Consider the following 21,518-nt stretch of genomic DNA (forward strand, 5'->3'; position numbering starts at 1 on the left):
GGTTTTTGATTTGGTGGGAAATTTTAAGGTTGTTCGGTGTTTGGTTTGTGTTCGGTTTTCAATGCCCAGAAACCGAATAGACCGAACAAACCGAAGTGTAGGATGCCCTGTGTAATACCATGTTCACTCCATCATGCGGAGGTATCTCCAAAAGGTACTTAGGCGGGGACGGAGGGAATACTAGTGTATCATTTAGTGCATGAGCCGCTCAATTTAGAGGCATCATACGTATTCTTCCATATATAATACATGGCATAGTCCATGTGATTTTTCCACTTAATTATGTTCACTAGTTTGCTTGACCGAATAAAGTATTGCCTAATGTTAAAGTTGCATGCTCTTGTGACTATTTTATGCTTTCTATATAAATGCGAATCAACGCTCATGAATCATTACACTTATACTGACAGTGCATGTATTTTGGTTTTTCGGTTAACCGAAGAAACCGAACCGATATATTATGGTTAATATGGTTCGGTTTATTAATTTTGTGTGATTGTTTCGGTTTCCATTTCTTCAAAATCGAAATTATTAAAAACCAAACAAACCGAACCGTATTAACCATCTAAACCGAACGCCGAGTCCTAGCTCCACCACAGCCAGGGAAGAAGCCAGCGACGCATGCATCAGAACTAGCAGTTTTTGTTTTTTAATAGATCAAGTCGGTTTAGCATATAGTACGTAGGAGTTATTTTTCTTTTAAATATGCACCAAATGCTTGTTTTCCAAGCTACTTATGGTGTGCGTGCGTGAGGTCTTTGGGCCAAGTTTGGGTGCGGCTATTATATAAAGCCTCCTTTGTAAAACAGAGGTTATTTTTTTTATGAAATAGGCACTATGTGTTTTTTAGGGTAGACACCCGTATCAAGTTTTGGAATGATCTTTAGAAAACCTTTGTGCTGCGATTTCTCTTCACGAAAATTGTTTTGCGCGTGAATACCATCATCAAGATTGGTTTTCTCGTGCCGAGCCGTAAGGTTCAAACCCCCTACTTCGTGTACATCGCGTGCGCGGGCGAGAGGTTGTTACTGCTGAAGGTGGAGTGTCGTGAAAGGTCGGAACGCAACAACGGATCGGATCTCACCTCGAGGTTCCGTATACATCACATATGTGATGCCATGTTAAAATAACGGACTTGGCCTATCGGGGTTTTGAGTCATGGTTACCCTGTCAAGGGCGTGGGGTATTTTTTCTCTCCCGTTGGAACGCATGTGGTCTTGAGTCACGCTCTTTCCCCCTCCCCCTTCATCTTCCTAACCACCCCCCTGAGCCTCCCCCTTCTCCAGTGTCGATGATACCCTCCCCTCCTTGACTCACACCAGTCAACCCTCTTCCTTGCCTCTGCATCAGAAAAGTCGCAACTCGGTGCCGCTCGCAGCATTGTCCCCGTCTTCAGCGAGGTCCTGGTTCGGCTTTGCCGAGGGCGACGCTCCTCGCCAGCGCTCGTCACATTGCCCCGTCTTCGGTCTTGTTCACAATCGACAGACACAAGTAAAATTTCAGGCACATAATATTTAGCAAAGCTGTTTTCAAATTCATGGACTTCATTCCCTCCAAATTTACAAACCAACGGTACATTTTATCACTCGTCATACCCAAAAAGGAAAAAGAAAGAAAGAAAAGAAAACACATACAACGGGCCCAAACGCAAGCGCCCATTCCACCCTAACCCCGAAAGGCTAAAACCCTAGACAAAAGCTCAGCGGCGCAGCACAGCCCAGCCGCCGCGCACCACGCTCTTCCCCCCTCCCCCTCCCTCTCCCCCACCCTCCTCCGACCACCTTCTCCCGAAACGCGCGGAGATGCTCTCCGCTGCCTTCGCTGTCCACCCCGCCGCCGTCGCGCCGCGGCTGCATTCGGTCCGCCAGCGCCAGCAATTCTGCGCTCCAATCGGCACGGCGACGCCAAGGCGGCGGTTGCCAGTGGCGATGCTTTCGGTCACTAACGCCGTCACCACCCAGAGCCGCGAGAGCGCCCCCGCAGCGCCTCGCAAGCTCTCTTTCCCGATACTGGTACGATTGCGGATTTGAGATTTAAGCCGTGTTTCATCACTGTTCAGTTTTATTGTTATTTAGGTTCATGTGGCACTGTATATTTGGATATCTTTTGTTGCTTCAGTTTTAAATCAATATGCGTTGGTGGTTGCAGGACTGTTTCAGTTTGGTATACTTATTTAGTGAATCCACAAAATAAAAATAAAAATGATTGTTTAGCATATGGGTATGGCGATATACGAACCTGACTAACGTGAGCCTCACGGTTTAGGCATACAGCACCATACATTTTGACGCGATGTTGGCAATGAGCTGACATGGACTAATTGTGAACCATACCGTTCATTTATTCCTGTGCAGAGTGACATTGCAAACACTTTTAGCGCTCCGATGGAGAAGGATAGGATCTGCCCGCTTGAAATCTTGAATTCATCAAGAACTTTGTTCTTTTAAAATTATTAAACTTGCGTCTATTGATTGCTATGTATGTTGGACTTGTGATTGTTTGCTTATGTGACACCGCACCTGTTATATTCTAGTATTTTGAAACGGGCATGATCACCGTTGTATTCATTCTGCAACAGTCGCTTTAGCAAATTTAACCGAGGTTATATAGGTGTGGTCGGAGTGCCATAGGTACTCCAGGATAACAACACTGAGTTGATACCTGATATTCAGTTAGTGGTACAGTTATTGAAAGCAGAAGAGACCAGTGTTTTTGCTGCAAAAAAAAGGAAAACCAGAATCAAGGCTTGGTGGGCTCCAGTTATACAATTGGACTTCCATTTTGAGCCAGTGAAAGTGTAGTCTCTCTGCCAGGTCTCTCGTGGAACTATTGAAAGGCAAGCTCGATAAAGCTGGTCAGCTCCTGCCTTCTTAGATATTACTCCCTCCGTCCCATAATGTAAGGCGTTTATTGACTCTATTGTAGTGTCAAAAAACGTCTTACATTATGGGACGGAGGGAGTACTTTGCAAACAAGAGCCTGAAGAACTATTCATACATGGAACATGTCTTTAGGGGCTAGCCACTTCACTGAAGTTGTCTGCTATGTACTACCTTCATTCCAAATTGGTTGAAGTTCTAGTTTGTCCTAAGTCAACATTTTTTAAGTTTGACCAAGTTTATAGAAAACTACATTAACACTTACAACACCAAAATAATTTCATTAGATTAGCCATGAACTATTTTCGTACTATATATATATGATTTTGTAAATGTCAGCATATTTTTCCATATAGTTGTTCAAACTTAAAAAGTTTGACTTAAGACAAAGCTAGAACTTAAGGCCTCCTTTGGTTTAGATGAATTTTGTAGGAAAAATCCCTTTGGAGCCCTTTGGTTTGTAGGAATGGATTCCTATTCCTATGTAGGATAGGAACAAATCCTTCACATTTCAAAGGAATAAAAAAAACATTAGCCTAGACCCATTGAAAAAGTTCCTCTCCTATGAATCAAGTGACATCTCTTTCCCTATAGGAGTTGAGATACATGTCATCTCATTTCCTATTTTTTTCCTATTCCTATCCTATGAACCAAAGGAGGCCTAAAGTAATTAGGAACGGAGGAAGTATAGTATAGAAATAACATCCCATTAACTAATTTCATAGTATAGCTCTATGTAAAGATGTGGACAAGTGAAACCACGAAACAGAAGCATGACCTGGTCGACGTTCAATTACTATGGTCAATGGATTGCATTAAGATCTTGTGGTTGCTGTTTTAACTTTTGTTGTTGCTTTCAACTTTTCATATTCAATATCCTAAATTATGTCTGCTTACCGAAATTCTCTTCCTTGATTAGAATCTTCTCTACTGACTCTAAGCTCTGCCATTATTGAGTTTATCCATTCATCATATCCCAATTACTTCCAGCATTTCAGTAAAGCAAAGTTGAATTGCTAATACGATCCACATGGCAGCAGAAAGCATATATTATATTTGACCCAGTGCACTTATATTTATAGGTGAACAGTTGCACCGGGAAAATGGGGAAGTCTGTTGCTGAAGCAGCTGTGTCTGCTGGTCTTCAGTTAGTTCCGGTGTCATTCAGTGCAATAGAGGTTCCTGATGGAAAGCTCAACATCTGTGACAGAGATATTCATATTCATGATCCATCTGAAAGTGAACGTATTCTCCGTTCCATTGCTAAGGACTACCCAGATATGATAGTTGTTGACTACACTGTGCCTGATGCTGTTAATGGTAAGCATATTAGTAATTTGTACTGGGCAACTGAGTGTTTTTTTCCTTTAGATACAAATATAACACTGTAAACAATAGTTTATATTCCACTCGTACTATTGTGAATTCATATACCTAATCCCTTGTGATATCTAAACGGTGTCTATTTACGAGCAGTGATGGTCAAAGTTGCCTATTACCATGCCCATATCTAAAAACCGTCTATTACGAACTGAGGGATTATTTATTCATGGTTAGGCAAGCAATTTGTCTGCAATTCTGCCCATTGCTTGGATGTTCTTTGTTTGTACATTATTTGCTCCATGTTTTTGCTGCTATTGATCATGACTTGGCTTGCAGCCAATGCTGAACTTTACTGCAAACTTGGCTTGCCATTTGTAATGGGCACAACTGGTGGAAATAGGCAACTGTTGAACAAAACTGTGCAGGATGCGAATGTTTATGCTGTGATATCTCCACAGATGGGGAAGCAGGTATAATTATTTTCATCACCTGGTCAATGCATTGATCGTTCCCTTATTGACACTGTAACTTCTTATTAGGTTGTTGCTTTCCTTGCTGCCATGGAAATCATGGCAGAGAAATTCCCTGGTGCATTTGCAGGTTACAAACTAGAGGTATCCATTAATCTTACAATAAAAAATCATGATTTCGTTCTGTATTCTCTGTTTTAACAAATTTTTGGTGTCGTCCTTGATTGCCATGGGTTGTGTTCATTATGGGCTCAGTACTTGTCATGATATGCAGAGTTTTCCTTCTAACTTAAAGTTAGTTACATTTAAGGAGTCGTGAGATGGTGCAGAGATGTTAACTTGACGTAGCAACTAGTAAAATATCTACAAGCCAATGTGGTGGAATATATATGAAAAGCTATTCTAAGAAGACAGCAGCTGATCAGCTGACATGCCACAGTAATAAGGAGGGAAATTAGCTACTGGATTGTCACTGGAAATTCGGACCTAGGAGCAGGGGTATCTTTTATTAATTGGAAACAGTTTATATCCAGTATGTTAACAAATTTATCTGCTGACGCATGGTAAATATGTCGACATTGTAAGTTGAAACACCTTGGGTATGTATACCTAGTATCTATCCGTTCTTGCTTCATCTAAAAGGGTTATTAACATTGATGGGGCAGGATTGCAAACCTGCGAGATGCAAATGCACATAGACACAACTTCAGAACTGTTCTTCAAATTTTTATTAGATTTTGAACCACTTATCTATATTATTTATATGCACGAGTTTTGAAAGACCTGTGGGTTCTGTGATAGGTTCTCTTGTGTTTAAAACTCTGATGCAAGTTGAACTGTGTCGGGGAAAACGACACCTACGGGACCACGCGGATCCCTTCTACGGTTTGGCAGGGAAGAGGGGTAGAGCAAAGAGCGGATCTAATAATCATCACGACGGATTTTTACCCCAGTTCGGGCCGCTCGGAAGCGTAAAACCCTGGTCCTGCTTGAGTGTATATTCTGTGTTCTTGAGTTTCGGCTAGCTGCTATGCATGCAAGCTGGGCCGAGAGGTTCAAAAGTCCGAATCCTTCTCCAGTACGCCTTGGGCCTCCTTTTATATGTCTAAGGGGTCGCCACAGCGGCATACAAGAGGTGGAAAGTAGCTACAGTGCATATGCTTATCACTGACATCTTAGGACAAACGCATTAAATGCGCTTGTTACGTGTCCTCTAGCTTTATCGGGGACGGAAATAGAGCCCGTCCCGTCCGTCGCTGCCTCTCCCCGTCTTGACACGCATCCAGGCCGACGAGGCATGCAATGCCAGGTTGGCTGGCTAGTTGCTGTGCTGAACGGTGGCTGGATCTTCACGAAGATCTGCATGCCACCACGCAGGTGCTTGCCAGGTTGGCAGGCCAGTTGCCGCGCTGGAGTGATGGCGGGGTGGCGGAGCCTTGTACTCCCCCTTCCCGGGGGCTTAGCAATTCATCCCGGCAAGGATCTTGCCGGGGGCTTCGTGAGCCATCCTGGCAAGGATCTTGCTGGGGCCTCAGCTTCTGGTCTTCACAAAGATCTGCATGCCACCACGCATGCGCCTCTGGGTCTTGGCTGCCTCTCTAGTGATCTTGTTTTTATCCTTGATCGCCCTCTTCAGGCCTTGCCACAGGTGTGGCTACGACTGCCTGTGCACAAGTATGGGGTGCTAAAGGCGCAGACTTTAGTACATCGACAGGAGCCCCCGGGCCTGGGCCACACACGGGTGCGGGGCGGTGTTGGGCTAGGCCCAAACAGGGCACGGGCACGCGTGGCAGCGATCGATTGCTATAATCTTCTCGTCTTTCGTGCTTGCAGCGGCCCGTCAATGGCCTTTATTCACGGGATGGTAATCGCCGTTCCACGCCTCCCACTACGCCCGCCTTTTTCGCCACGTACGCCGCATGCATGGCGCGGGGTAGGTGGCGGACGCGCGGGATATGGAAAGGCGTGCCATGGCAGATACCCATGCGCCTTTAATTGGCGCGGGGAGGGCGGTCGACGACTCCGCTCGTTGCCAATGGCCTTAATGAGCCGGACTCGAAAGGGCCCTTCAGAGAAGGTATAGAGCCAGCCCCCAGCCCTTCCTGCTTGGCTATAAAAGGGGCATCGGGAGGAGAAGGAGGGGCATCCCTTTGCGTCTTCTTTTCTTCTCCGTTCTTCATCCACCGTCATGCCGAGAGGGCGTGGTCGCGGCCGCCCTCCTGCGGAGGCGACTAGATCTTCCTCTCGCCAGAGGGCCGTGGCGGTTAAGGAAGAGCCAAGCGCTCAAGGCGGAGGTGCCGGACGGGGTTGTAGTCGGCGAGAAGTGGACGTGGAAGTGGAGCACCTGCGGTGCCGCCGTCCCCTCCTGCTCCGTCAAGTGGCCATGTCGGGGACACGGCGCTGGAGTTTATCTCGCAGCTACGCGAACCGCCGCGCAGCCGTCTCCGCCTTCCCGAGCCGTTCGCGAGGGTGCTGGAGGTCGACTAGCCGCCGAGTTTGAGGCTTCATATGAGGGGTTGTTGCAATGGCGACATGTGGGTGAACGTAGAGTTCCCTGCCCCTCATGTAATGCTTCTTCGTCGCGGTTGGAAAACCTTCGCACGCGCCCACTGCCTGATGAAGGGGCACATCCTCCGCTTGAAATTAGTGGAGGCTGACTTGCTCTCCGTCAAGGTTTTTGGGCGCTCGGGAATCCGGTTAGGGTGCTGCGCGGAGAGCTCTACCGACGACGAAAGCTCCTCCTCGAGGACGAGGAGGAGACCGATGGGGAGGACGAGGGGGACGGGTTCGACTAGACGTCGGGCGCACCGTCACCAGGCGACACCGGCAGCACCATCATCTGCACCTGGTCTTCTCCCCGGCAGAGCGATTTGCCGGGGGGCAGTTCTTGGCGGTGGCTTCTCAAGCCAGCTCCTTGAACTTCTCGGGGCCGCCGCTCCTGCTGGCGCTGGAAGGCCGGAGAAGACAAAGAAGGCGGGTGGCGGGTCGTCAAGTCGTAGTACGATGGCATCGACGCCTTCGTCTCGTATTGCCGGCCCGCTGCCTCATCTTTTGGCTCCTCCCCCTGCACCATCATCACCAGCCCTCTTCTGGATGGCCGCCGGGATGTTCTCTTGGTGTCTTCTGCCGCGCGCACCTCGCCTAGGTACCCTTTTTGCCCTCCCGCCATCTTGATCCGCCTTCTGAGGAGGACAAGAAAGGGATTATGGGCATCTTATCTTTTTTTAGATCTTAAGCCTGCGGGCACTTGTTGAATTTAGACTTTGTAACTCCTTGCTCATGCTTACATTCCGTATGAATTGTACTCGTTAATCAACGTATTAATAAGAAAAGGGTGTTTGCCGGGTTCTTTTGTGCGTGAGCGAGGCCCACTCCAAGGAACGAGTCCTTGTTATCTAGGTAAACAACGTCACCCGGCAACGGCCCACACCAAGGAACGAGTCCTTGTTATCTAGGTAAACAACGTCACCCGGCAAGAGACCATGCCGTCCTCCCGCTCCATAGCACGACTACGCTCACTCCCTTGGCGGAGGTAGGGGCCAAGTAGGATTAGGCCCTTCGTCCATCCTCCTTCCACCGCAACTACAACCAAATTCCAGCCCAAAAGGGATTTTGGGCATAGGCAGGAGGGAGCACGGTGACATGGGATTGAGCGAAGTTTTGTACATTCAAGTTTCATATGGAAGTACGCAGTGGGGGAAAAAGAGGACTTATCTGAATCTGCTGCCCTTGGCAGCCTTGGCTTGCCGGGATCGGGGTGTCAGTTCGTCTCCTTTCCTCCAAAAAGTTCCGCTGAAGCATCCGTGCAGCCTGCGAATCAAAAAGGACTGGAAGAGACAAAAAGACACACTCGACCTCTATGCTAGGGGTTAGTTGCCGCTAAGCACTAGCAACCCCACCAGAGAGAGAAGCTCAACCTAACATGCATGCTAATTCTTAGGGCGCCAGCGCTTTGTTTATTCATTTGCTGCTCAGGGTCTGCGCCTGGCTTTGTACACAGGGTTACATGCCTTGCCGGCAAGGCTTGTACAAAAGGTGGTATGCCGGGAGGCCCAGCAACCGTGCCTTACGGGTAAAACTTACGAAGATGTTCGATGTTCCAGGAGTTGCTCACTGGGATACCATCTTCGGTCTCCAGGCGGACTGTGCCGAGCCTGGTGACTCGTATTACCTGATAAGGGCCTTCCCACTTTGGCGTCAACTTGTTGGAATTCTTGGCCGACTGAACGCGCCGAAGAACAAGGTCGCCTTCCTCAAAGCTTCGAGCGTGAACCTTGCGGCTATGGTAGCGGCGCAAGGCTTGCTGGTAGCGCGCAGCTCGCACAGCAGCCTGAAGACGATCTTCCTCAAGGAGCGTAGCGTCGTCTTGCCGCAACTGCTCTTACTCAAGCTCATCATAAGCCAGCACTCGAGGTGATCTGTATGTGAGTTATGTGGGGAGAACTGCTTCCGTCCCGTACACGAGGGAGAAGGGCGTCTGGCCGGTGGCTCGATTTGGCATTGTCCTGATTGACCGAAGAACCGTCGGCAACTCGTCAATCCAGCGTCTTCCGCACTTGTGCAGCCTGTCAAAAGTCCTCGTCCTAAGGCCCCGCAACACTTCAGCATTTGCCCTTTCCGCCTGGCCGTTGCTTCGTGGGTGCGCAACAGAAGCAAAACAGATCTTGCTGCCGAGGTCTTGGATGTATTGCATGAAGGTGCGACTTGTGAACTGTGTGCCGTTGTCGGTGATGACTCTGTTTGGCACACCAAAACGACAAACTAGTTCCTTGAAGAACTTGATGGCTGATTGTGCTGTTACCTTTCTCACTGCTTCCACTTCTGGCCACTTTGTGAACTTGTCGATCACAATGTACAAGTACTCAAAGCCCCCGACAGCACGGGGAAAGAGGCCCAGTATGTCGAGCCCCCAGACCGAAAATGGCTAAGAAAGAGGGATTGTCTGAAGAGCTTGGGCTGGTTGATGGGGTTTCTTCAAATGGAACTGGCATGCTTCACACTGGGTTACTAGTGCAGTTGCATCCTGGAGAGCAGTGGGCCAAAAGAAACCCTGCCGGAATGCTTTGCCGGCAAGGGCTGTTGATCCTATGTGAGAGCCATGCCTCCATGTATCTCTGCCAACAGCTCCAGTCCGTCCTCCCGGAGAATGCACTTCAATTTCACGCCGTTCGGTTTTTTCCTGTATAGGACATTGTGCACAAGCTGGTACATGCCAGACCGACGGGCTACTTTCTCCGCTTCTTCCTGTTCCTCAGGGAGTTCCCCTGTTTGGAGGAACTGAACAGTGTGCTGCGCCCATGCTGGAGCCTGAGGCTTGACGACAAGGACTAGAGGCGTGTCTTCTGCCATGGGAGCAGTTGTCTCCACGGCAAGGACTAGAGGCGTGTCATGGCAAGGACTAGAGCAGTTGTCTCCACGACAAGGACTACAGGCAACTTCCTTGCCGGGGCAGAAGACATGCCATCATGGGAGTTCCCCTGTTTGGAGGAACTGAACGGTGTGTTGCGCCCATGCCGGAGCCTGAGGCTCGACGGCAAGGACTAGAGGCGTGTCTTCTGCCATGGGAGCAGTTGTCTCCACGGCAAGGGCTTGTGGCCCTGCCGGAGCCTGTTACTCCCTGGCAAGCTTGGCATTCCCGGCAACATCCTTGCCGGCGGCTCCTGGGAGCTCGGCGGGAAAGTACTTGCCGGGACCTGATTTCCTTCACTTGTTCTGTCCTACCGACGGTTCAATAGATGGCTGAGTTAATTGGAGCACAAAGGTCCCTGGTTCCACAGGTAACTTGAGGGCAGCACGTTTTGACAGGTCATCAGCAATGCTGTTCTCTGCTCGAGGAACATGCTCTGCTTGTAGACCGTCAAACGCTCTTCCAATTTCCTCACTTCATCTACATAAGCTTCCATCAACGGGCTCTGATAATCCTTGTTCACTTGCTTCACTACGAGTTGCGAATCCCCACGGACGATCAACTTTGTGATCCCAAGGTCTGCCACGATCCTGAGACCGGCAAGCAGCCCCTCATACTCCGCGGTGTTGTTCGTCGATCTCTCCCGGGGAAAGTGCATGTGGACTATGTACTTGAGGTGCTCTCCGGTGGGCGCGACAAGCAGCACACCGGCACCGGCGCCTTGTAGCAAGAAAGCTTCATCAAAGTACATAATCCAATTGCGGCTTGTCTCCTTGACGGGGAGAGCAGTCTCTTGAATTTCTTCGTCAGGCGTTGAGGTCCATTCTGCGATGAACTCTGCTAAGACCCTGCTCTGGATTGTCGAAGTGCTTTCAAACATGAGACCAAAGCTTGACAGTTCTAACGCCCATTCCACAATCCTTTCGGTTGCATCGGGGTTGTGCAAGATCCGTTGCAACGGGAAGCGAGTTTTGACGGTGATGTCATGTGCTTGAAAATAATGACGCAGGTTCCTTGAGGCCATAAGGAGGCCGAAGAGCAACTTCTGCACACCAGAGTATCTTGATCTAGCCCCCTGCAAGAGGAAGCTGACAAAGTAAACTGGGTGCTGCATCATCTTCTTCCTCTGTATTACTTCGTTTACTTGTGCAGATCCTGCCTTGCCGGCGCCAGACTCTGCCGGGGGTACCGCCTTGCCGGCACCAGACCTTGCGGGGGGGGGGGGGGGGGCTCTGGCTCGTCGCCCTACAATCCTGCTATTGCTACCGCCTCTTCATCAACTTCCCTCTGCACCACTAGCGCAACACTGACCACTTGATTCGTTGCTGCTAGATATAGCAACAATGGCTCTTGCGGTTTAGGCGCACCTAGTATTGGCGTAGAGGAGACTCTTCAAATCCTGCAACGCTACCTCGGTCTCTGGGGTCCATTTCATTGGCCCTGCCTTTTTCAAAATCTTGAAAAAGGGGAAGACGCGCTCAGCAGATTTGGAGATGAACCTACTCAAAGCAGCAACGCAGCCAGCAAGCTGACACACATCTTTGACTCGTCTTGGTGCTTCAATCTGCTCAATTGCCTTGATCTTGTCAGGGTTTGCCTCGATCCCTCGCTGAGACACAAAGAATCCGAGGAGTTTGCCGGAGGGGACACCGAACACACATTTCTCAGGTTTGAGCTTGAGGTTGATCTTGCGTAAATTTGCAAATGTTTCCTCCAAATCTTGCACTAGTGTTACCCTGTCCTTGGTTTCGACCACTATGTCATCCATGTAAGCTTCCATATTTCTATGGAGCTGGGGCTCAAAACCAATCTGAACTGCTCTTGCAAATGTCGAACCAGCATTTTTCAACCCGAAAGGCATTCGTATAAAACAATACGTACCACATGGGGTGATAAAGGCGGTCTTCTCTTCGTCATAAAGATTTAGTGGTATCCTGAATAGGCATCAAGGAACGACAGCAGGTCGCACCCGGCAGTGGAGTCCACGATCTGGTCAATGCGCGGTAAAGGGAAGGGATCCTTTGGGCAGGCTTTATTGATATTTGTATAATCAATGCACAACCTTCATTTCCCATTTGCCTTGCGTATCACTACCGGATTGGCCAACCATGTCGGGTGGAGCACTCCTCTGACCAAGCCTGCCGCTTCCAACTTCCTAATCTCCTCGATGATGAACTCTCGCCGCTCCAAAGCTTGCTTTCTGACCTTCTGCTTGACGGGCCGCGCATGAGGACAGACAGCAAGGTGGTGCTCAATCACCTCCCTGGGGACGCCGGGGATGTCAGATGCGTGCCATGCAAACACATCGACATTCGCCCGCAGGAAGGCGACGAGCGCGCTTTCCTATTTGCCGTCGAGGGTGGAGCTTATAGTGAAAGCTCCGTCCGTGCCGTCCTCCTTGACGGGCACCTTCTTGATCTCTGGTGGTGCAGCCCTAGATTTCTTGCTCTTGCCGGTGGAGCTCTCTGGCACGTCCTCAACGGGAACGCAGCACTCCGAGGAGGCGCGTTTGCCGGAGTGGGCGCAAGAGGCTTGGCCGGGGCCAGAAGCCTTGCCGGCGACTGAGGTCTTGCCGGTCTTCTTCCCCTCGGGGGCTCCAGTGGCCGGAGCAAGTGCCTTGTCGGCATGTGCTACCACCGCCTCCCGATAGAGCTGGTCGGCACAGATGAGCACATCCTTCTTGTCGGAGCCGACAGTGATGATGCTCATCGGGCCAGGCATCTTCAGCGTGTTGTAGGCGTAGTGTGACGCTGCCTTGGCCAGTGCTGGAAGGCCAAGGATCCCGTTATACAGCAACGGGATCTTGGCTACATAAAAAACGATCTTCTCTGTCCTGTAGTTCAACTCGCCACCAAATGTTACTGGTAGTGTGACCTTACCCTTGGGCTGGCTTCTCCCTGGGTTGACCCCTTGAAACGTGCCCGTCTCTTCGAGGTCTCCATCAGGGATTTGTAACCTCTTGATCACCTTGGGTGAGATTAAGTTCAGACCGGCCCCACCGTCAACTAACATTTTCGTCACCTTGAGGTTGCGAATTGTTGGCGAAACCAACAATGGCAAGCACCCGACCGCTGTTGTGCGATCAGGATGATCCTCGGCGTCGAAGATGATATGCGTGCTGGACCATTTCAGTGGCTTTTGGGCATCGATCGATGGCTCTGTCGCATTGATCTCGCGCGCCCACTGTTTAAGTTGGTGGTGAGAAGAATGCAACGAGGCGACACCATCGATGCACATGGCTTCTGTGGCCTTTTGAAATTCTTGGTCACAGGACTCGTCGTCCTCTTCACGGTCATCATCTCCCTCTTTCTTGTCGCGGCCTCAAGCAGGCCTCTCTTGTTGCTTTTCCTTGCCGCGGCGCCCCCCTCTGCCACCGCGCTTCTTGCCGGACCCTTCAGCACCATCCTGGCCCTTCTCCTTGTCCCGTTTTTCATACTCGGCTTTCTGCCTCTCCACAAGCTGCTCAACTTGCCGGCAGTTTTGGAGGTCGTGGCCCTTGGTGCGATGGATCTTGCAATATTGCTTGTCGGAGCCCTCCGGCTTGTCGGCAGCCGCCAAGCTCTGGCAGGTGGCGCATCCGGCAACTTCCTTTCCGGGGTTGTCCGCCTTGGCCTTCTTGGCGGCGCCGGGGTTGTCGGATTCCTCGACGGCAAGTACGGTCTTGCCCATGCGCTTCCTATTGCGCCGTCGGCCCTTCTTTGCCGGGGCGACGGCGTCTTCGTCTCCAGAATCGCTTCTCGTGCCGGCATCTTCGCCGGGGTACTTTTTTCCTTCTTCAGCCCGAGCACATCTATCGGCCAAAACATAAAGTTCGGCAACATCCCTAACCTTGTTCATGGCCAACTCTTCACGCATCTTGCGGTTGCGCATGTTCTGATGAAACGCGCTGATGACAGCGGCAGGACGAACGTTTGGGATGTTGTACTGCACACGGCTGAATCTCTGTATGTATTTGCGCAAGGATTCGCCATCCTTCTGGGGGATGAGATGCAAATCACTCGCCTGGCCAGGAGCTTGATGGCCTCCGGTAAAGGCGCCAACAAACTCGTGGCACAGGTCCGACCAAGAGATGGAATCTACTGGCAGGTGCATCAACCACGACCTGACGTTGGGCTTGAGCACCAACTGGAAGTAGTTGGTGAGTACCTTGCCGTCCCGAGCCCCGGCAGCTTGCATCGCAATGGTGTAAATGCTCAGGGACTCGGACGGACGAGTCTTGCCGTCGTACTTCTTCGGGACTCTGGTTTGAACATGCGGGTAGTGGGCCACTGGAACTGCCGCAGCTCACGGGTAAAAGCTGGACAACCTACCTCGTAAGGCAGGTCACCAGAATCCCCCGGCGCAGGCCTGTATGCAGCGGGCCCTGCACGCCTATCAGATTGATGGCGTGCTTCCTGTCGCCGCTCGATGGTAGTTCGAGCGTCCTCTTCAACCCGCTCCAGAAGAACCTGACGTTGGTCGCGACGAGCTCGTGGATCGGACGAAGCCGTGGATCCATCATCACGGGCATCGACCTGCCGAGCTGACAATCGTTGCTGTCGTGGCGGAGGGGAGTGCACCGTGGTTGCGGCGCCTCCGGCCCTCTCGTCGTCGGCACGCGCCGGCTCGGTGGACCGACGCCGCGATGGGCCTGCCTCCTGGCATTGATCTTTATTGGCGTAGCCAATGAGGCTCTGGACAGCAGCCCTCCACTCTTCTTGCTTCTCCGCAGCAGGAGGGAAGTCGAGGAGTAGCTGCACTCGCGCTAATGCTTTTGTTGGCGTAGGTGGCAGCGACAAACGCGAGGAACGGGAGGTGCTCGGACTTCTAACCATGTTAGAAGGAGCGCTGTCACGGTTCCGCGGCTGTGCGCCGCCTTGACCAGCATCTTGGCGTGCATGTCGGCCCTGCGCATCTCGAGAATGATGCAGAGGGCTCTTCCCGCGGCGGCGCCCGGGGTCACCAACGTCACGGCGCTGCTCGTCGCGCATGGCCTGGGAGGACCGCGGCGCCGGCGGGGGTGTTTTGGAGGTTGCCGCGCCTCCCGTAGGCAGCACGGCCCCGCCCTTGGACCCCGTGGCGCTGCGGCTCGTCGTCTTGGGCGCGAACGATGCCGCTCGTCTGGCTTCGGTTGCCGGAGTGCCGTGGATGGTCGTGATCCGCACCTCTGCCACCATCCGCGACTACCCCGTCGCCGGTCCGCGCCGGCACGGGCGGTTCGGCTCCAGAGGAACCGACCGCCGTGATCCCCTTCTTCTTGGGAGCCATAGTGATCAAGGAAACGGCGCGCTAACCGCTAGATCGGGTTTGCAGAACTCTTCTCCCCCTACCTGGCGCGCCAAGATGTCGGGGAAAACGACACCTACGGGACCACGCGGATCCCTTCTACGGTTTGGCAGGGAAGAGGGGTAGAGCAAAGAGCGGATCTAATGATCAACACGACGGATTTTTACCCAGGTTCAGGCCGCTCGGAAGCATAAAACCCTAGTCCTGCTTGAGTGTATATTCTGTGTTCTTGAGCTTCGGCTAGCTGCTATGCATGCAAGCTGGGCCGAGAGGTTCAAAAGTCCGAATCCTTCTCCAGTAAGCCTTGGGCCCAAGGGGTCGCCACAACGGCATACAGGAGGTGGGAAGTAGCTACAGTGCGTATGCTTATCACTGACATCTTGGGACAAACCAGGGGCGGAGCCAGGAATTGGACATAGGGGGGGGGGGACGAGTCGAAAACTGAAATTTTCGCAGCCCACAAAGCGTTGTGATTTGTAAATAAACCTCCTTTTTGTTAACCATCGTAAATAGCCTTCTGTAACAATTATCTATATGTACAAAATCTAATACTTAGCTTGTAAAATATTGCCCAGAAGATAATACCATACAACTAAGAAATTTAATTATGTACAGAATGATGGCAATTAGTAGCAATATTTTCTAAAAGGTTCAAAGAAACGTCTAATTAGTAGAGTGATCTGTTATCTTATTTGCTAGAATAGTTAGCTGCTATGTCGTAATCCATAAGAAGTACTAGCAGTAGGGAGAGTGTATGTTGGTGTACCTTTGAAACCGAATCCTAGACCACGCGCAAATACTTTGATTGACTTAATGACGAGGCCCCATATCTGAATCAACAGAGTGACTAACACCGTCGAAGGAAAGCAACCTGCGTCCATATAGTGATCTGAGTAGTTTGCTAGCTGCCGGCGGCCGGTAAACTGGGCAGCGCTCTGCGGTTGGAAGCGAGGCGGCGGGAGCAGCAAGCCACGAGCAGCGGCACGAACCCTAGATGACAACCGATGGTCCTCCCAAATTACTGAAAGAGCAAACGTGCATGTAGGCTTCCAGCCTTTCACAACCGATGGTCAAAGTGGGCTGGGCTTCGGTTTGTCTACTACACGGATTAGTATCAATTATGGGTTGACTTACTAATTAAGTTGCCATTAGCTCCGGCCAATTAGCAGATGTATTAGCATATAATACTACTAGTACGCCGCGTGAAACATTGAGGGGGGCCGATACGCGTGTGAGAGAAGCAAAATCAATCTCTCCCTCCGTCGTCTTCCCTACCCTAGCCGCCGCCACGCCAGGTGACTAGGGAGGCGATTTTCTTCCTCCGATCTCAGCCGGCCAGGGCGTTGGCCCCCTCTCCCTCCAACTGCTCCGGCGGCAGGAGGGAGGGGGGGGGGGCCCGTTCCTCCGCTCTGTAGTTAGGTTTTGGATTTGTAGGTCGTGGTGCGCCGTTGGGGTGGTGGGAGCGCGCGCCCGGCTGAATAAATTTGCCTCAGCTTCACTCCCACACCGGCGGTGCCCTTCATGGCGGCGTCTCGGAGTTGATGGCATCGTGTGTTTGCCAATCCTTCAGATCGGCTGTGTTAGGGTTCATGGATGGTGTCGGCGAGGCGGCGGCGGCGACTCCATCAGGTGTGTCTCTCCTTCTGCTCTGTCCCCGTTGCTGTGGTGTTGTCTCCGACGTCATGGTGGAGCAGGGAGGTTTTGTCATCCAGGAGTACGCGCAGACGGTTGTCTGCGCAAGTGACAGCTGGAAGATGGTGCATCCCGTGCTGGGTTTGTGGTTGGTGGCTGACATTTCTGGTTTCCTCCTTCGACGTCGTTGTCGTGCGGGGGTGTCAGATCTAGAGTTCGATGGCGTGTCTGCGGACATGTTGCCCCGGTCTGATTCTTGGCAATGGTTTTGCTTCTGGCAAACTACTTTCGAGGTCCGTAAAGCTGCTGATCAGCGATGGAGCCGCGTCGAGCTCGGGTGAAGAGGTGATCTGTTTTCTTTCCCTTTGGTGGCCGCTTCGGTGGTGTCGGAGGAGAGGAATAGGCGCTGGTATTTTGCATATGATTATCCTATCTTTTCAGTCTTGTAAAGTCAGTGCTTACGTGCCTTGTAATCGGATCTTTATTTTATATAAATGAGACACGTATTACCATGCAAAAAAAAAATTGAGGGGGGCCGATCGTTGTGGAGGGGGGGGGGGGGGGGGTCTAGCCCCTGCTCGCCCCCCTGTCTCCGCCCCTGGGACAAACGCATCAAATGCGCTCGTTACGTGTCCTCTAGCTTTATCGGCGACGAAAATAGAGCCCATCCCGTCCGTCGCCGCCTCTCCCCGTCTTGACACGCATCCAGGCCGACGAGGCATGCAATGCCAGGCTGGCTGGCTAGTTGCTGTGCTGGAACGGTGGCTGGACCTTCATGAAGATCTGCATGCCACCACGCAGGTGCTTGCCAGGTTGGCATGCCAGTTGCCGCGCTGGAGTGGTGGCGGAGCCTTGCAATTCATCCCGGCAAGGATCTTGCCGGGGCCTCAGCTTCTGGTCTTCACAAAGATCTGCATGCCACCACGCATGCGCCCCTGGGTCTTGGCTGCCTCTCTAGTGATCTTGTTTTTATCCTTAATCGCCCTCTTCAGGCCTTGCCGCAGGTGTGGCTACGACTGCCCGTGCACAAGTATGGGGTGCTAAAGGCCCAGACTTTAGTACACCGACAAACTGAACATGTGAGCATGCAGGACTAATGCCACTGCCCACCATCACATCCCAGACACATACATCGCAACTATTCTTCTCTGCTGGGAATAAATTAATGGACATCACACAGCTTTGCTATCGTTTATTTAAATGACCAAAGTGCTCTGTCAGTTATGCTGTTTATACTTTTTTATTATGCTTCCATCGCCTCTACATATGTTCTTAATGTCATTCACATAGATTTTACCAGCTTGTATGAATAAAGATATCCAATCCAATCGTTTGTTCCAAAAGTGGCACAAATCATTACTCTTGTGAATATGTGATTCGATGATGTCGGTCCGTTCATCATTGGACAATCACCTGTTGGATTTGGCACAAAAAGTTGGAATGAGAACTAATACTTGTCTGTGGTCCAATTTGGCACAAGCAACTCTTATAAAGATGTGAATAGGTGATGGCGGCCCAATTCATCTTTGGACCATCATTGGATTTGGCACAAAGAGTTGGGATGAGAACTAATAATTATCTGTTGTCTGATCTGGCCAACTAATAGCATAATGTTCTTAAACATGCGCGTTATTTATTTTTACTCCGTAGCGACGCAGGGTGTTGTGCTAATATATAATAACATACTTATATGAATTAGAGAATATGATACTTTTCATTTAGTCCAAATGTCCTGTGTGGTGGTTTAATATTGTTCAGCCAGCAAGTATAACTCAGATGATTAGAGATTTTCTTATTTGCCTCCATATATGAATACTGCTGTTCTTTCTTCTGAATGCCTAATTACATCATTTTTTGTTTCGTATCAGTGCTGACACCAATGGCCCTTTTTTAAATATCAAACTAACACACTTCCATAGGTAATGGAGTCTCATCAAGCGACAAAATTGGACGTTTCTGGCACTGCCAAAGCTGTAATCTCTTGCTTTCAGAAGTTGGGTGTCTCATTCGACTTAAACGAGGTACCATCAAGAACTTAAGAGAACTTTTCAATTCAGCAAACCATCACCCTGCACTCGTTTTCAAGAAATCTTATCTCTGACTTTATTGATTTATGATTAGTTTTGAAGGGTTGCCATTTATGATCTATAAAATAGTTAAGATTTATGTATGCATCTCAAGTGCCATTTCAAGAGTCATCTGCTTGGACATTTTGATCTAATTTACCAGTTACCTGTCCCAGTGTCCCAGTTGGAACTTTACACACCACGTAATGCAAATTTCAGTCATAGATTATCATATTGAACAACAACCTGTTAACCTCCTAAGGAGTTTGGTGCTTTATTTAGACTTCATGTCACATTAAGTTCCAATTTGCCTGAAAGTATCTTAGTTTGATTTAAGCCATGTCACATTGAGTTCCAATTGGCAAACCTGAAAGTATCTTAGTTTGATTTGGATTTAGTTCAGTATATGAATTGTACTCCCTCTGTCCCAGAATATTAAGAACGTTTTTGACACTATGCTAGTGTTAAAAACGTCCTTATATTTTGGGACGGAGGTAGTTTTTGTCCAGTAGTCTTGAATGCGGTTGTTCATAAGCATACTTGGGTCTTTTGTTTCTAACGCAGCACAGCCATCTGAGCTTATGTGGAGAAAGGTATGCTGTTTTGTATGGTTTTCTCACACTGGTTTGATGTTGTTGGTGTAGGTAAACTTGGTTAGGGACCCCGAAGAGCAGCTTGCCATTGTTGGTGTCCCAGAAGAACATCTTGGAGGGCATGCATTTCACAATTACCATCTCACTTCGCCTGATGAAACGTGAGTTCTCTTTCAGAAGATGCGATTATGTTTTGACTTTGGGGACCTTGTCTAGTTCGATGAACTGAGGTAATTACTATTATGTACGGAAGTACATGGACCCACGCTGGCAGCTCCCAGTCATGGGATAAGATCCCCATTCTCTCGGTTAGGTAGTTTATCCTTTAAATTGGTAATATCTCTTTATCTCGGGCCTTGAGCAAATTAGAGTATGCTTTCCTGGGTTGTTTAGCCCTCTATAGGAAGATGACCCCTTGTGATGAAAAGCAAGCAAGAATTGGAAGAATAGTTTTTCTGTCTTGCCTTCAGGGGCTGAGAGCCCTTCCCCTACCTCCCTACAACCCTACCTAGTACACAGCAGCTTTGGTCTTCCGGTACATAACAATTGTCCCTGTTATTAATGCAGAGTGTCATTTGAGTTCCAGCACAATGTGTGTGGCCGTTCAATATACGCAGAGGGAACTGTTGATGCCGCCATGTTTCTCCACACAAAGGTCAGGATCGTTAATATGTGATTGCTTGAAATTTTTCTCCCTAGCGCTTTCTCGAGTCAGCTTGATGTTGACTGCTGCTTTGCTACTGCAGATACGATCTGGGGCGGACAAGAAATTATATGATATGATCGATGTCCTGAGAGAAGGCAACATGAGATGAGCAGGGGCATTTGTAGGGTTAGGAGGAGAGCTTATGCAGCAAAATTAGGTCACTGTCCGGATGCAGCATCTTTGCGTTGTAATTGGATCTTAGATTTGTTTTACTAGTTATATTAACTCTTATTTACTTCTCGGCGAAAAAAGGAGTCATTTGGACGAGATAAGGATGTTAACTTGGACTTGGGCCTCTGTTTGAGGCCAGAGTTAGCTGTTGTTGTGGCATGAATGATGGAAGGCAAATGCAGTACGAATAATATATTGTGGAAGTTGAAATAGTTTGCTAATTATGGGTTGCGTGACATCGATGTGCAAATTTTTTTGAACGGGGCTTAACCCCTTTCCATTAAAGAATAACGGAAATAATGGTGATTCAAAAGTTGAGGAGACGGGGAAAGAACGAAATCACTAGTTGAGGCGCGCTTCCCGTAAAGGTTAGTCAGGAAGCGCTCTGTGTGCGACAAGTGTCCTGAGACTTTCGGGGCGCGACACTTTCAAGCAGAGGGGCACTCCCATGATTTTTGGTTTTTGTTTTTTCTTTTTTCACTTTAGTCCTTGAATATTTAGTGTTTTGTAATATAGTTTTGATATGTTTTTGAGATTTGTTTCTCGCCCGTTGTTGCTGCCTGGCTTTTTTGCTCTGTTTCCTTTTTTGCTTTCGTTGTCGTCCTCGCCGCCGCCGCTGTTATTGCCTGCTTACAGCGGTCCTTCTTTGCCGCCCACGGCTGCTTCGCCATTCGCGCCATCGTCGTTGCCTACTGCCTACCTACTGGCCGCCTTCATTGGTTCCTTTCTGACTTGTTTTCCTTTAATTTCATCATATTTCCGGGCAATGGAGATTTATGGGGTGAGTATGGGTGGGGGCTTCCAACACTATTAAATGTCAACTTTCAACTCGGTTTGTACAATCAGTTCTTAATAATCACTGTGTTCGTTGCAGGTATGGCTTGTCCTTTTTGCTGTATGCCGGGTGGCCCTTGTTCCTCTTTTGATTCTTTTGTTGATCGGTTCACTGTGGTTCTGGATTGGCGTTGTTCGAGGCGTGTTGTAAGAATAACATTTTATATTTGTT

At 49.7% G+C, this 21,518-nt stretch overlaps 1 protein-coding gene across 1 annotated transcript; it reads left to right on the forward strand.

Moving 5' to 3' along the window:
* Positions 1 to 1,703: 1,703 nt before the first annotated feature.
* LOC123180471 (probable 4-hydroxy-tetrahydrodipicolinate reductase 1, chloroplastic) lies at positions 1,704 to 20,733 on the forward strand. The gene is made up of 8 exons (XM_044592523.1): positions 1,704 to 2,012; positions 3,962 to 4,199; positions 4,539 to 4,672; positions 4,742 to 4,816; positions 18,896 to 18,997; positions 19,687 to 19,796; positions 20,203 to 20,290; positions 20,382 to 20,733. The coding sequence occupies exons 1-8, from the start codon at positions 1,803 to 1,805 to the stop codon at positions 20,448 to 20,450; spliced, it is 1,026 nt and encodes a 341-aa protein (XP_044448458.1). The 5' UTR covers positions 1,704 to 1,802; the 3' UTR covers positions 20,451 to 20,733.
* The last annotated feature ends 785 nt before the right edge of the window (positions 20,734 to 21,518 follow it).

This window comes from Triticum aestivum, chromosome 1D (assembly GCF_018294505.1).
Source record: "Triticum aestivum cultivar Chinese Spring chromosome 1D, IWGSC CS RefSeq v2.1, whole genome shotgun sequence".
NCBI lineage: Eukaryota > Viridiplantae > Streptophyta > Magnoliopsida > Poales > Poaceae > Triticum > Triticum aestivum.

Bases quoted from the DNA above. Each gene is read 5' to 3' on its own strand.
- LOC123180471 (XM_044592523.1), top strand. From the start codon at position 1,803: ATGCTCTCCGCTGCCTTCGCTGTCCACCCCGCCGCCGTCGCGCCGCGG. The intron at 2,013-3,961 runs GTACGATTGCGG...TTATATTTATAG, and splicing joins AGCTCTCTTTCCCGATACTG to GTGAACAGTTGCACCGGGAA. The intron at 18,998-19,686 runs GTACCATCAAGA...TTGTTGGTGTAG, and splicing joins TCTCATTCGACTTAAACGAG to GTAAACTTGGTTAGGGACCC.